We start from the raw sequence: 16,232 nt of genomic DNA, 5'->3' as shown, positions 1-16,232 counted from the left end.
TTGCTGGAGTTTAAACTGTGTGTCAGCTCCCTGCCACACCAATTTGTCCTATTCCCCAGAAAACTCCTTTGGACTCTGCCAGTCTTAACCTTGCCTTGTGGGTAACATTCGGTGAATCCCAGTTCCTGAACCTCCAGGAAGAGCGTTCCTCTGTAGAATCCACTCTCTATTGCTGGACACTCACAAAAATTACCAAGTCTGCTGCCTCCAAAGAGAGTACACCCACCAGCCTGTCAGTCTAGCTGAGGACCCACACTTTAATACACTGCACTGAGATGGCTTATAAAACCACACATACGTTTATTAATAAAGAACTTGGATTTTAGTGATACTAAGCAAGAGAAAAAGATGTGGTTAAAACAAAACAACAATGGGAAGTTTCTAATATCTAAAACTTGACTTTAGCAAGCTCCAATCTTTACGTAAGCAACTTTCTCAGTCGCATCAAGCTCTCAGCAACTCCAGCCCCTCAAGAAGGAGGATTAGCTATTCACAGAATCAGGGGGCACTGATCCCTTAGTTCCATCAGTGTTGGATAACAAATGAGGAGTTCCCTTTCTTCCCTGAAAACCTTTGAAATGTATTCTTTGAAAAGTAAACCCAGACAAAGTTCCTCTCCCTTGCTGTATGTTCTTTGGGGAGCAGGCATCAAGCCCTTTCTTCATCCTCTGGTCAACTTGCTTTCTCCATTGTCTTGATCATTTTATTTACCTTAGAGTCAAATATCCTTTCATTGTCCTTTGCTTGTAATCAAGCCATGCTGTTTTCTCATCCAGGGGTTAGCGTGATCCATGCAGACAAGTAAATCCACATTCCTTTGTCCAGGGCAGGCTTGTTTATCAGCTGCCTCCACACCTTGTTTTATGAACGTATTCCCAGCACACACACACAACTCTATATACACAACCCATACATACATCACATCCTGATATTCATGACCAGCGTGTCTCCGGTTAACATATGATACCTTACAAGACCCTGTTTAACTAAATATTTTGACAGCAGTATGAATGCGCCATTTGCCGGTAGTCATAAAGGGACTCTTAGGGTCACGGGGGGGTGGTAGGGCCGTCTTTGTGGAGCTTTGGAATTCCCTCACCCCAGTCGGAAAAAGCCCTGGGGTATTGATCCTTCAGGGCACACTGCAAGGCCCATCTGCTTTCCTGCATGTGAGGGAGACTGTAAAGATCTCATAGACTTTAAGGCCAGAAGGGACCATCACAGTCATCTATTCTGACCTCCTGCACATTGCAGGCCACAGAACCTCGCTCACCTACTACTGTAATAGACACTTAACCTCTGGTTTAGTTACTGAAGTCTTCAAATCCATGATTTAAAGACGTCAAGTTACAGAGAATCCAGCCTTGACACACTAGTCAGGGGTCAGCAACCTTTCAGGAGTGGTGTGCCGAGTCTTCATTTATTCACTCTGATTAAAGGTTTTGCGTGCCAGTCATACATTTTAAACTTTTTAGAAGGTCTCGTTCTATAAGTCTATAATATATAACTAAACTCTTGTTGTATGTAAAGTAAATAAGGTTTCAAAATGTTTAAGAAGCTTCATTTAAAATTAAATTAAAATGCAGAGCCCCCCGGACCGGTGGCCAGGACCCAGGCAGTGTGAGTGCCGCTGAAAATCAGCTTGCGTGCCGCCTTTGGCACACGTGCCATAGGTTGCCTACCCCTGCACTAGTCTAAACCTGCAAGTGACCAGTGCCCCCTGCTTCAGAAGAAGGGGAAAACCCCTCTCTGCTAATCTGACTTGGGAGAAAATTCCTTCCTGACCCCAAATATGGGGATCAGTTAGACCCTGAGCACGTGGGCAAGACCCACCAGCCAGACACCTGGGAAAGAATTCTCTGTAGTAACTCAGAGCCCTCCACATCTAGTGTCCAGTCACCAGCCACTGGATCTGAAATACGTTCTCAATGGATTGTGTGAAAGAAGATGACTGGGAAGATTACTAGGGAAGGGTCAGTGCTCCTTGTTATGGACTGAGGGTGTAAATACAAAACATTTCTTTCTATATTGTCAGCTCAAATGTTTTGAAACTGATTGAATAACCCAGGACCAACTCTAGTTTTGGATGAAGGATTTCTGAGCCCTCCCCTTTTTTTCTAGGTTCCTTTCTTCAGAAGATCTTATTATCTCTCATGAGCCTGAATCGCCACTTATAGGAGGATCCACCAACTCCACCTCCATGGTAGTGCCACAAAAACAGCACGTCGGGATTGACTTACACCTCCAGCCTTTGGTACTGATTAGAATATTGGAGCCTCCCCCCCCCCCCCCCCCCCTTCCCGCTTAGTTCAGGGGAAGACTCCTTGGCCTCAGAGATCTCAGGACAGGGATCCATTCGGGTACCATACTACCCTACCTCCATGAGCCCCTTGCATGAAGATGGGCCTGGGGAACCTTCCAGAACATCATAGGCCCAGAGGTTATGACTATCATTGGCATCCCTTCCCTTATCCCTCTCCCCAGTGGGACTCCTGGTACCTAAGAGGCCATTACGGCGAGCAGCTTAATATAATGTCTAGGAAAAAGCACTGGTACCCATCAGTACCATACCAACTACCAGCTTCTACAGAAAATCCTCTAGTACAGTGCACATTGGTACCATGCTGCTCTCCATTATCAAAAGATGTATAAGAGGAACAGGAGCCTCAGACAGAGGAGATCCCTCTGGAAAGTCATCTTCATATCCAGATGAGGTGGTGATGCCACCACCTCCCTCCTATGCAGGTGATTTCAAGACATTCCAGGAACTCATGAAAAGGCTAGAGAACTCCCTTCAGTATTCCACTAGAGGAGGGGCAAGAGTCCAAACATTCCCTGGTGGACATCCTGAACATCAATCCTCAGGGAAAGGTTGCCTTACCTATCAATGAGGCACTGTTATCTCATGCATATATAACCTGTGGTAAATACCTACTACAATTCCACCAACCTGTAAGCAGACAGATGAGAAATACTACATCCCACCCAAAGGAACAGAGTGCTACTTCTCCTACCCTAACCCCAACTCCCTTGTGGTGGAGGCTACCAATGAGAGGGACTGTCAGATTCAGTGTAGCCCCTCTCCATCAGGTAAGGAATCAAAAAGGCTGGACTTCCTGGGAAGGAAGAGCTATTCATCAGCCACTCTCCAATTTCACATTGCCAATTACCAGGCCTTAATGGCGAAATATGACTTCAATACGTACTCCAAGTATACACATTTTAATGAGCATTTGGCACAAGACCAGAAAGATTCATTTCAGTCCATTATCACTGAAAGACAATTGATCATGAAAACTTCTCTGCAGGCTGCATTAGATGCTTCTGTTACAGCTGTCAGGTCCATGGCCACAGTGGTGCTCATGAGAAGAGCATCCTGGCTCCAATCCTCAGGACTTTCAAGAGAAGTTGAAAACACAATGGAAGACCTTCCGTTTTAAGGGCTCTTTGGTCAGTATACAGACTCCTCTCTCCATACTTTCAGGGACCCCAGAGTGACGTTGTGATCACAGGGGATTTGTATGTCTGCAATGAGAAGAGAGTTTTATAGATCCCAAACTGCTCAAAGACCGTTCTACTACAATCAGTGCACCTCCCACCCCTGCTTCTACCCAAACAGTCTAAGAAACTTTTGACACCTCGGTTGGGTCATCAAGTATTCTACTCCAATAGATCACTGATCATGTGAGTACCTTCCCCCCTTTGGAAAACAACTAGCTTCCTGCCTGAGACACGTGCATACAGGAAGTTGTCAAAGTGGGCCATTCTATCCACTTCCATGCTGTTCCTCCTTCTCACCCCCCTCTCTTCAGGGACCCCTCTTACAAGGAACTCTTAAAACAAGAGGTCCACTCTCTTCTTCTGGGAGCTATAGAACTGGTCCCACCAAAGTTCTTTGGAAGAGGGTTCTATTTGAATTACTTCTTGGTGGTTCTGCAAGTGATGGTCCCTACTGTATTCCACTGCAGGAACGTGCCCTTGCTCCACCTCATGGTTTTGTTGGAGACGATAAAGGGCAGGGCAGACCAACTGCGCCCTCAGTTCCTTCTCACCACCGCATGGTCCAAGTTGGAGCTGCTACTGTCCTCTTGTCTCTCTCTGATGCACCTAAAAAAAAAAAAAAAAAAAAAAGCCATTTTTAGAATTGTAAATAGTTGTTGTTTTTACTGTAGGTTTATTGTAGTTTTTCCTCGGGAATCCAGAATGCACATCAATATTATGGAGCTTCAGGCAGTCCAAAGAGCATGTTGCGGATTTCTTCCATCCATGCTTCCATCATGTCCAATAACAGCACCACCGTTTATTACATCAACAAACAAGGGGACACGAGGTCGTCTTTGCTCTGTGTGTAAGTGATTTGTCTATGGGATTGGTGCCAAGTGCCTGTTGTTGGCAGCCTATCTTCTGGTGACTCAGAACATAATTGGAGAGTCTTTCAGCAGGAAATTCATGGCCAACCACAAATGGGAGCTCCACGACACCTTAGAGACATTTTCACCTGATGGGGGACTCCGACCAGGGACTTTTTTGCATCCTGCTCCAACAGCAAGTGCATTACATACTGCTTCAGAAGTGGTCTCTATGCCATTCCCAAAGTGATGCTCTCATTCGCCGCTGGTCGGACCAGATCAGTTATGCCTTTCCCCCATTACTGCTGCAGTCACGAGTCCTCCACAAGATCAGGTGGGAGAGAGCACTGGTTATTCTGATTGCCCCATTCTGGCCAATTACTGCCGTGGCACCGTCTGCTCCCTTGCAAAATAGCGAGACCTACAGGGCTACCACTCACACCCCTTTGAAAGGGGACTGGATGCTACAACTATCCCAGTAGTGCAACAGCGACCATCTCATCACCCACCTTCTGGTTTCCCCACCTTCCCCACATGTCAGCGCATCTCCTGCTTCCCCTGCCATCTTTCCTGGAATTGCTCATGCAACACACAGGCAGGATCAGGCATCGCGATCCGCAGATACTTCACCTCGAAGGTTGGTTTTTGGATGGGATCTTCGCTAGAATGGGATTGTTCGCTGGCAGTACAAGACATCCTCTCAAGCATCAGGAAAGAATCCATAAGGCGTTCCTATGGGCCAAGCGGAAGCACTTCACTTCTTGGGCCCCACAGAGGAGTCTTGCCCCCAACGATGTGGACATTCCCCTTCTTTTGGACTACCTTCTGTCCTTGAAATGTCAGGATTCGCTCTCAGTTCTGTCAAGGTCCACAGAGCAGCTATCACTGCCTTCCACCCCCACTTGGAAGGTCACTCTGTATTTACATATCTGTTGACTACCAGGTTTTGGAAGGGTCTCCTCAGAAGCTTTTCACCAGTTCAACCTGTTGCTTCTCAATGGGACCTCGACCGTGTCCTCTTGACATTAATGAAATCACCCTTCAAACCTCTGGCCTTGTGCTTCCTGTCTCCCCTTTCCATGAAGGTCACCTTCCTGATAGCTCTTACTTCTGCAAGAAGGGTGGGCGAACTGGGTACCATGGTGGTGAACCCTCCTTTAACCATGTTGGATAAGGACAAAGTTTCCCTATGCCTGCACACCAAGTTCGTGCTAAAGATTGTATTCTGCTTTCATCTCAACCAATCCATACGCTTACCTGCTTTCTTTCCAAAGCCTCATGTGTCAACAGAGGAGTAGCACCTTCACTCCCTCTCGGAGTCTGCAGAGCCTTGGCCTTCTACCTGTAAAGGACAAGAGAATTCAGGAAGTCCCTCTAGATCGTTTATCGCTATAGCTGAAAGGATTAAAGAGCAGATGATCGTACAGAGGATATTCGGGTGCATTACGCTCTATTGGTTATCGGAACTGTCTCCATCCCTTGCAGTGAGAGCCCATTCCACAAGCGTGCTCACATTGACTACGGCTGCCCTGCACAATGTGCCGCTTCCAGATATATGTAGGGCAGCCACATGGAGTTCGGTGCATACCTTCGCTGCACATTATGCCTTGGTGCAAGACTTAATTTTCACGCGGCACTGCTGTGCGTCCTTGTTATGGCCTCTGTCCTTCATGGCCTTTGAGACTTTTTCTAATATTTTGCCATTTCGTTTACTGTTACGGAGTTCAGCTAGCACTGATTTGTCTCCCCATATGGTGAGCAGATCCCGTACCTCCCATTCGGTCCATACTGGAGCTCTTTTGTGATCCTGGGACTCCATCATGGTTACCTGTGCAGATGAGCTCTGCGTGGTCACCTGTGCTCTCCACGCTGGGCAAACAGGAAAGGAAATTCAAAAGTTTGCGGGGCTTTTCCTGTCTACGTGGTCAGTGCATCTGAGTTGAGAGTGCTGTCCAGAGCGGTCACAATGAAGCACTGTGGGATAGCTCCCGGAGGCCAATAACGTCGAATTCCGTCCACACTACCCCAAATCCGACCCGCCAAGGCCGATTTCAGCGCTAATCCCCTCGTTGGAGGTGGAGTAAAGAAACCGGTTTAAAGGGCCCTTTAAGTCGGAAAAAAGGGCTTCGTCGTATGGACGTGTCCAGACTTAATTTGATTTAATGCTGCTAAATTCGACCTAAACTCATAGTGTAGACCAGGCCTCTGTGACAGACACCTCATTTGACATGGCTGTCCTTTGATCAACCCTCCCATTCTCTTCCTCGCACCCTTCTCCGAATTAGGCACTGTCACTTGAAGAAGAAGAAGAAGAAGAAGAGGAGGTTCTTTGAGATGTGTGGTCCCTATCTATATTCCACTTTCCATCCTCCTTCCCCTCTGTTGCGTCTCTGTTTGAGTTGCGGTGGAGAAGGAGCTGAGGGCATGGCCACTCCACCCCGCCCTTTATCACCTCAGACAAAACCATGAGGCAGAGCAAGGGCACATGCATGGCCCAACAGACAACTTTCCAATTCTCCAGCTCTGTCCTCAGTGGAATTCAGATAGGGACCACAAATCTCGAAGAACCTCCAGTTACAGGTAACTAACCTCCTCTTCCCAAGAAAGGCAGAGGGTGGAAACCAATCCTTAACCTCAGGAACTTGAACATCTATGTTCTAGCACAACACTTTAGAATGGTGACACTAGCCACTGCAATTCCATCCTGAGATCCAGGAGACTGGTTCGCTGCCCTCAACCTTCAGGACGCCTGCTTCCATGTAGGAATCCACCCTCACACAAGCATTTTCTAAGATTCATGGTGGGGCAGATCACTATCCGTATCGAGTTCACCCCTTCGGACTCTCCACATCCTTGAGGGTGTTCACAAAGATTCTCTGAGTGGTAGTCTTACAGTTTGACTTGTCTATGTCAGTGGGAATAGCAGTGTTCCCGTATCTGGATGACTGGCTTCTCAGGGTCCAGACACCTCAAGAGGTACAGGAGGCAACATCCAGGGCATTAACCTTATTCCAATCTCTGGGCCTCTGCATCAACCACAGAAAATCCATACTGTCTCCTGTTCAGAGAATAGACTTTATAGGCACTACCTTAGACTCCACAACAGCAAGAGCTTAGCTACCCAAAGAGAGATTCTTCACCCTATCCAGCCTATTGGCAGCCTGCCAACAATGGGGGGGGACCTGTCTACAAGTCTTGGGCCACATGTCAGCCTCCACATATGTGACTCCCAACATGAGGATGTACCTCAGATGCCTCCAGATATGGATAAGAACAGAATACACCCCAAACAGGCAGTCTCTCCAAGCACAACACCTTCCAAGGCACTGTGATGAACTCTCTGACATGGTGGAAAGATCCACAGAAGGTCTTGCATCCAGCACCTTTGAAAACCCTCACAACGGATGCATCTCTGTTGGGATGGGAGCTCATCTACAGAGAGACACAGCACAAGGCAAACGGTTGGCACAGGAATCGGTGCACCTTATCAATATCTTGGAGCTAAGAGCAGTAGGATATGCTTGCCAACACTTCCTTCGTGTCATACGAGGTCACTCAGATTAATACTAGACAACAAGGCAACACTGTACTATGTAAAGTGACAAGGTGGAGCAAGATCCAAATCCTTTTCTTCAGGGTCGCTAAGGTTGTGGAAATGGGGTATTGCCCATCGGATAGAAATATCAGCAGTCTATCTCTGGCCTCCAGAATACAATGGCGGACTCCCTGAGCAGATACTTCTGGCAGGATCACGAATGGGAGCTCAAGGACTCTGTCTTTTGCAGCGTCTGCCAGATCTGGTATATACTGTACCAGGGTATACTCTTTGCCACCCCAAACAATGCAAATTGTCACCTGTTCAACTCCAAGGGATGTCACGGTAATGGATCTCTAGGAGACGTTCTTGGAATACCATGGCCCTTCTTTATACCTGTTCACCATTAATTCTCAAGACCTTTCTCAAGCTGCATCGAGAAGGAACAAGAGCTATCATCATAGCAGCTGCTTGGCTGAGACAGGCATAGCCGTCCCTAGGTTTCTGCGAATCGAGGCGACCGCCCAGGACCTGCGCTTCGTGAGGAAGTGGGCGGGGCGGGGCAAGGAGGAGCCCCCCTACCAACCTCCTCCTCCCCCCAGCGCCTCCTGCCTGCCTGCGGGCCCCGCTGATCAGCACCTCCCACTCCCTCCCAGTGCCTACCACCGATCAGCTGTTTCAGCGCCTGGAGGTGCTGGTGGGGAGTGGAAGAGGCAGGGTGGGGTCTTCAGAGAAGAATCTGGCCTTCATTCTTTGGATGTAATGAGATCCCTTGCCTTCTATCTGAATAGGGTTAAACCATGCTGCACCTCTCCTAGACTATTTATGTTGATTTTTGGATTGGATGAAGGGCCAACCAGTTTCCACACACGGACTGTCTAAGTGGGCTTTGGGTTGCATCAGGGCTCGTTATGGGAATGCAGGGTTACATGCCTCCCTCAAGAAGTGACAGCACATTCTACTAGAGCTCAGTCCACGTCCTTAGCTTAACTGAAGGATCTGTAGGTCTGCTACTTGGTCTTCTAGCCATATCTTAGCCAAACACTGTGCCATCTTCCCTGCTTCCACCTTCGGTGGTGCAGTCCTTCAAACTGTCCTGGACTTACCTCCTCAGCACCCATCTCATTGAATTCCTGCTTGGGAGTCTTCTACAGTGGAGAAGGAACTGAGTGGTGGTGGGTTTCTAAATGCCTTCGCTCGCCCCATAAGGCGCTTTTCTGCGTGGGCCTGCAAATGCTACTTTGCCGTCTCCAGCCAAGAGCGCACAGGCACATGCACATCCTGTGGAGTGCCCATAGGGACAAAACATCTTGAAGAACTCAAATCACTGTGAGGTGAGTGATCTCTCCTTTTCTGCTTTGCACGGCTAATAAACCTAAGGTGCTAAAGTAAATCCAGCAAGTGAATAGTCAAGAATAACTCTGAACAGAAAAAAGAAGAACAGGAGTACTTGTGGCACCTTAGAGACTAACAAATTTATTAGAGCATAAGCTTTCGTGGACTACAGCCCACTTCTTCGGATGCATCCGAAGAAGTGGGCTGTAGTCCACGAAAGCTTATGCTCTAATAAATTTGTTAGTCTCTAAGGTGCCACAAGTACTCCTGTTCTTCTTTTTGCGGATACAGACTAACACGGCTGTTACTCTGAAACTTGTCTGAACAGAAAATCTGTGAAAATAATGTGAGATTTAGCAAGCACCATTCATTAGTATAGCATATACATATTTTCTCTTTTAAAGATGGAGGGAAGTGGTAGCAGCGCGGAAGAAGCTGAAGCGTCAGATGAGGGCATTCCCAGCAGCTCCCTGTTGTGTGGATCCGAAAAACAAACTGAAGGCATTATCACCCAGTGCAGAGTGTCCTATTGCTGAGGAGAACCTAACTAAGAGAATTGTAAACCTAGGACACGCAGGAAATCTGGGAATCTCCTGCACCAGGTAAAAGCACTCTCACAGCTAACCTGAAATCTAGTCAGTTTCAAAAGGTAAATTAAAATAATTTCACATGATCACAGGTTCCTGACCATATAAATTTTGTTTTACAAGCACATCTGTTTATATCACTTGTCCTGTGAAGGACCCTCACAAAAACGACACTGGCTGTACACATTGCAGTCAGACACATATGAGAAACAAACTGAAAACCCAGAGAGAATTTTTCTCTGATCTTCTTCCATTGTAGTAAGTCTCCTAAGTGTTCTGGCTTGCTTGGTGCACAGATGAGCACTCCTAGCTCTTGCAGACCTACACGTGTTATAGAGGGGACTCAACACCTTTGATACCTCCTTACCAGACTCCCTATTTGTTTCCAGGTTAAGATGGCTGAGAAACAGGACAAAGCACCAAATGAAAGTTCAGTACTTTTACCAGCAGCTGCTATGGTAAGTTGGAGTTTCATTAAAGCTACATTAGCACAAAGATGCTGTGTGCCCTGAAAATGTAGGTGCGGAGTGGTGAATCGATCTCTGGCAGACTTTTCAGACTAGTCCCCATGAATATATGTAACTGAGGGTGGGTGAAGGGTGGATCCTCCAAAATATAATAACCCTGATCTTGTGCCTGTACCTGTAGAGTGTCTGACTGATACTGGGAGAGTGTGTGGATTGGCAGATGGGGCAGAGTCTAGTGTGGCTTATATGCAGAGAGCAATAAGTGAGATGTGGTCTGTGGCCTGTAACATAAGTGCAGAGGACCATCAGATCTTTGTCTTCAGTGAACTGGGATTGTAGTTTAAATGCTAGTAAGTACTGTAGACTTCTCTGGGAGAGAATATTGATCTGAAGCCCATAGCTGAAGGTTAGACAGGTAATGATGGTTGTGGAGGAGGTGGGCAGAATTTCCTTAGTTTTAGGAGGCCATTTTCTTTGGTATCTAGAAACCTGCTGTAGCTAGAGACACCATTGCTCCGAGCAGAGATAAACCAAGGAGAGAGAGTCTAAAACCAGGATCCCTGCCAGTCCGTGTGGATATTTTAAGAAGTCATTAACATGCAGCTGCAGACATCTGTAACTTAGCACATACAAGGTGGAATTCGTGAACTCTATGATGTTCCCCGCTGGTTGACAAAAGAGAATTCAGTAACTCCCAAACTAACTCAACAAAGTGGACAAAAATAATCAAAGCTTTTCATCCTTGCTGAGGGGAACAGAATAAATCAAGTTGGAGTTTGGAAGCAGACTGCTTCCTGAGACATGGCAAAAAAAGCTAGGAAACTTTTCCAGATTAGTAAATGACTTTTTGAACAATCCCAAGATTTTTGTCCAGTTAGCCCCAAAACTTACCCAAAAAATTCTCTTCTGCAGCCAGATCACTCATGAAATTTCAGACAATTTGACATGTGGTGAAATCTGAAATGATTGAGGGGGTGAAAAATGATAAATATAGAACTTTGATAGGATGCTGGAAAGTTGGATCAGTGAGTTTAAAGGCTTCTTTACTGGTTCCTGGGAAAATTCCATAAACTAATAGCCAGTTTTCTCAATGTTGTTTGAAAGGATGCCAAAAGAACCTACTCATTCATTGTATTCTCTAAACCCACAGGCACTTGCCTGTGTGGGCTTCTTATGAACTTCAAGCCCTGGCTTGTTTACAACATCAAAGTAGTCAGGCACAGTGGGGAAGAGAGTGGGGGTGTGCATGTGATCCCACAAAGCAAGACAAATCTTGTGGGCCAGATTCTCAGCCGGTGTAAATCAGTGTAGCCCTTGAAGTCAACTGAGCGGTGGCGATGTAAATCGTCTGAATATCTAGTCCTGTAGGTCTAACTTTAGACTTCCTTGCTTTGAATGTCCATGTAACTCCTTGTAACTCCTTTATGGAAAGCAAAACGTTTTAAGAAAGCATTTACATTAGCTCTTAATTTCATCAGACTGTAACTGCATTCATTGATTCAATGTTCACAGCTTCAAAATGTTGCTTACCTTAGCACGCAGCTGCCCAAACAGCCACACTCACCTTTCAAGAACATGAGATCTGCCTATAGTCCATCTAGCCCAATACCCTGTATTCCAACCATGGCCAATGCCAGGTGCTTCCAAGGGAATGAATGGAACAGGGCAAAAATCACCTTTTTTTTTTAAATCTAGTTTAGGGCGAAAAGGAAGAGTCGTTAAAAAATTCAAGATATTTAATTATTTTTCATATACTTTTCACTCTCTTTAAGTGATGCAGCATGGACACCCCTGGATCTGCCTGCACTGATCCTTGAACATATTCCAGTTCAGCGAGAACAGATCTTTTGGAAGGTGCTCTTGGTGTTGCCAAGTTACGAAGGATGTCAAGCAGAGGATCCCAGCCAGTAAGCAGAGGAGCCAACCGGTGTTTCCTTGCATGTCATGGAGACAGAATGGAGGCAGGGATGGGTTTGTACTGTCATTGAAATGTAGTTCCCCATGTCCTGGGTAAAAAGAAAGGCAATGAATGACAGGACAAAGGGGTGAAATATTGGTCAGTAGAATGTCCCCGATTTATTTAGCTAAATCTTCAGTGTGTTCTAGCTCCTTTCTAAAGTTAGTAACTCTGCTGCAGAGAGGTGAAATTCCTTACCCTTTGCTGGCAATGGACCCACATTCCCTTTCTCACCCCTCACATCCTGTCATAGATAAATATCTCCATACCCTAGGACTGTTGTTACATACCCCATACATTAAAAGAACATTAACATTGCAAAGTCAAGCACTTGAAATCCAGGAAATGCGAGAATTGAGAACTTTAATCCTGCTCCAGGTGTGTATGGGTTTTGATGCAGTCTTGTCCAGCTTCACATAGGAAGTTTGTGGCAGAGAGCGGGAGTAGAACCCAACTCTCTTGGGTCCAGTCCGGTGCCTTCAACCCAACAGAATCTCCTCACAACTCTGTGCCCCATTCACTGTCCACCCTGTGCACTGAACGAGGCAGGGGTCTATGGAACAAACATAGGATTGTTGGTAAGACTGTATCATAATGCATATGCACAAGGGGGATGAATTAAGGTGGCATGGGAAACCTTTATTTTGACATTTACTAACTTGGAGTGTTTGACTTTACAACATTAATGTTCTTTCATTATAGTTTTCTGTGATATTTTCTGTTGATTCATTCATTCGAAGGACAGAAGGAGCCATCGTGATAATCTTATCTAACCGCCTATGCAACACATGCCATAGAATTTTACCCAACAGTTCCTTCACCATGCCCAGTAACTTGTGGTTGAACCTGGAGTGTATCTTTTAGAAAGATAGCCAATCTTGTTTTCAAAGCTTTAAAATGATGGAGAATCCACCGGGTCCCTTTGGTAAGCTGTTCTATTGGTTGATTGCTGATCCTGTTTTAAAAAAAAAAAAAAAATTAAATTGCACCTGTATGAAATGCATATGTAATTTCCTACCTTTTTAAAAAAGTTAACTGTAAAAACAGAAATTCCATCATGTGGGACAATAGCAACCCCATATTGACCCCTGCAGTGGTCATCAACAAGTTTGCAAGCAGGACTGTTGGATTCACAGCATGGGCCAATAAATGGTAGCAGTAATAGTCTGTTATCCCCTATGTGAATCAACCACTAGCAGGAGATGTATGACTCTAAGAGCCCTTACTACTGAGGCATGACTCTCAGCAGGCCAGCCAACTCACTGCACCCAACACTCTGCTGTCATGATACTTATCCAAAAGGTATTGTGTTAAGGTATCGTCTGAAGGCTGGTGATTAGTATAATTGTAAAATGCATGTGTCAGTGTATTATGTGAAGTTGTGAACTCCCTCTGTATGATGTTACTAGAACATGTTCAAGACCAGATTGTCTAGTCTAGGTAAAGGTGATTAACAGATCTGGCCCAGACAGAGAAATGTAGGTTTACCTCAGTTTATATATTACAGTATCAGTATATGAAGCCAGCGGAGGGTTATCCTGATTCTGAGACAGAGAGTTAGCATAGTTCCTGCACCCGAGAGACTGAATCCGCGGGAGGCCTTCCTGACTTGTAAAACAAAGCCAGTCCCTTTGGGAATGTCAGCAACAGAGAGAGACTCCATCTTTGTCCTTCACCTTAGGAGACACAAAACTAAGTGATTTGATCTCTCTGATCTTCCTATGTGATGTTGGCCAGTAAAAGCTGGGAAGGGGACTGTGTGTGAGAGAAACCATCTTGAACAAAGACTATCTTTCCAGATTAAGTTTAGTCTTTTAGATGCGTGTTTGCTTGTAACCATTTCTGCCTTTATCCCTTTTACTCGGTATCATTTAATCCACGTTCTTTGGTTGTTAAAATATTTTGCTTTCATTATAACTCATCGGTGTTGGGAAAGTTCAGTGAAGTGTGTGCTTCGGAAAGCTGACAGGTTGGAGTGTTTCACAGTCTATGAAGAGGCACAAATTTCACACTTTTTCTGGGACTGGTCCCTGGAGGAGGACGATTTTAGTAGCAAGCTTCCAAAATGTTCAACTGATCATGTGCAAATGGCAATTTTCAGAGGCTAATAACGGAGATCAATCTGGGTGGATTTTCTTGGGGACCTGTAGGATTATCTCCCTGCTAAACTTCAAGTTGGCAAAGCTACCTATTTTCCCCTAGCTTCATTCACAGAAACAGTTGAGCCATTTTGCATGAATGAATGAACGAACGAATGAACAAACAAACATGAGGCAGACATCGGGCATGGAAAGTTTTAACCCAAATAATTAAACTTTGGCAAAGTTCTAAGCAACTGGAAATTGGGGTTTATAATGGAGAGTGGTCGCTTAACTATAGACTTTGCTGCGAGTGCCACTTATCATATCAAATGAAAAAGATGGTTTCTTTTTTGTTCACAGGGTACTAGCGGATTGGTTGAAAGCCAAATTTATGGGAGATAAAAGATCAAAGGATATGATCTCCAACACAGAGGAGAGAGTCCAGACACTTGCACTGTTTAGCTCTTTTGGAATGCAAGGAGATCGGGCAGTTTGTGTCAACTTGTGTATAAAGGTATGTTAGAGCATTCTATTAGCCGTGTGCTGCTTCCTGGTCCCATCACCTCTCTGATGCTAAGGAATGCTTTGCCAAGGCTATCAGTGTGTGGTGTCATCACCATTTGCAAAGTCATATCAGTCAGGGAGTCTCAGTAGTTCATTTTTTTTAACCCTATTCAAAGCTTTATAGTCCGGTTTAGCAGAATTCAGTTTTTATTTTTTCTTTTGTGATTTTGATGGATAATATCAATGTTTATTTTAAAGCTTTTAAAAAAAATTCATCTATTTAAATCTTCACAGTTGTGGCAAAATATGGGGGCTCACGCAATGGGGGTGGACAGACAATAATTATTTATTTACTGTAGATATTGAGACTTAAAACTTTATAATTGTTAAATGCAAATTTTCAGCATAATATTTCAAAATTTTAGCCTTAAACTCTAGTAGGTTCTCAAGCAGCATTTTTCTTACTTGTCTATCTGTAAATTTTGATTATGGATGGAAATATTTTCCCATTGGTTTGTGTACGGTGAAATCTATCTTTAGAGACATTTATCGATAAAAATATTATTCTAAATTGTATCTTTTTGTGAAAAATGGTTTGAAATTGAAATTGAATTTTTTTATTTTTTGTTTTCCCTATTTTTTCCTTTCCTTTTCCTCTTTTTTCTTTTCTGTTGTAATTTTTCATTTATTTGTTTCAGTCATTTTCAAGAATTGAAAACTACTATGTGATTGGATAACAAGGGTGCCAAATTAAGGTTTCACGGGCAGCTTTAATCCTGGTGTTTCCTAGCTTTTGAGTGCTTGACTTGGCAACCTAAATAAAATTCCTTTTATGAAGTTTTTATGTGATATATATATATATGTGTGTGTGTGTGTGTGTGTCTCTCTCTCTATATATATATATATGATGTGCCATTATTCAATGTCGCGCTTATTTTTCTCTCCCTCCCCCACAAGCTTTTTTTCCCCTTCCCATAAAGTTCCCAGGAAGGAGCCTCCCATCAGAAATGCTGTTGCTGGCTTGGTCTTTGAACCCCTCTTGTTTGCTGTAACTGAATTGTCTCCTTTGTGCTTGTGCAGGTGGCCCATGGCACGCTCAGTGACTCGCAGCTTGAGGTGGCTGAGGCACAGAAGGATCTGTTTGGAACTAGTGGTCTCGTTCTCCTACTGCCCCCTAGAGTGAGGAGCGAAGACATGGCCGAGGAGGATGTTTACTGGCTTTCAGCTTTGCTGCAGTTGAAACAGCTCCTTCAGGCGAAGCCTTTCCATCCAATAATACCTCTGGTGGTTCTAGTCCCTACGCGGGGAGAAGAGGCCACAGAGAAGGAAGTAGAAGAGGGTGTGTGATTTTCTGTGCCTTGAAATAATTATTAATATTTAGGATTATGCCCAAGGCAGAGAATGAGCAATAAATGTG

The 16,232-nt window shown here is 44.9% G+C and overlaps 1 protein-coding gene and 1 long non-coding RNA gene across 4 annotated transcripts in view; one reads left to right on the top strand and one right to left on the bottom strand.

Annotated features, from left to right (window-relative positions):
* Nucleotides 1-16,232, top strand: part of MCM3AP (minichromosome maintenance complex component 3 associated protein) — a 71,706-nt gene that overhangs the window by 40,798 nt on the left and 14,676 nt on the right. For all 3 annotated transcript variants that reach the window (XM_054043476.1, XM_054043475.1, XM_054043477.1), the window contains exons 18-22: nucleotides 9,624-9,821; nucleotides 10,196-10,264; nucleotides 12,046-12,180; nucleotides 14,672-14,825; nucleotides 15,896-16,154. In XM_054043476.1, the coding sequence (XP_053899451.1) occupies nucleotides 9,624-9,821; nucleotides 10,196-10,264; nucleotides 12,046-12,180; nucleotides 14,672-14,825; nucleotides 15,896-16,154 (815 nt within the window). The remainder of the gene's footprint in view (nucleotides 1-9,623; nucleotides 9,822-10,195; nucleotides 10,265-12,045; nucleotides 12,181-14,671; nucleotides 14,826-15,895; nucleotides 16,155-16,232) is intronic.
* LOC128845179 (uncharacterized) lies at nucleotides 3,416-5,708 on the bottom strand. Its single transcript, XR_008446630.1, has 3 exons — nucleotides 5,607-5,708; nucleotides 3,922-4,107; nucleotides 3,416-3,525 (listed from the first exon to the last, which is right to left on the bottom strand). It is a non-coding gene; the product is annotated as an uncharacterized LOC128845179 (long non-coding RNA).

The sequence above is a fragment of the Malaclemys terrapin genome, chromosome 11 (genome assembly GCF_027887155.1).
Source record: "Malaclemys terrapin pileata isolate rMalTer1 chromosome 11, rMalTer1.hap1, whole genome shotgun sequence".
Lineage (NCBI taxonomy): Eukaryota > Metazoa > Chordata > Testudines > Emydidae > Malaclemys > Malaclemys terrapin.
The sequence above is the reverse complement of the archived record's forward strand: the minus strand, read 5'-3'. Positions and strand labels throughout refer to the sequence as shown.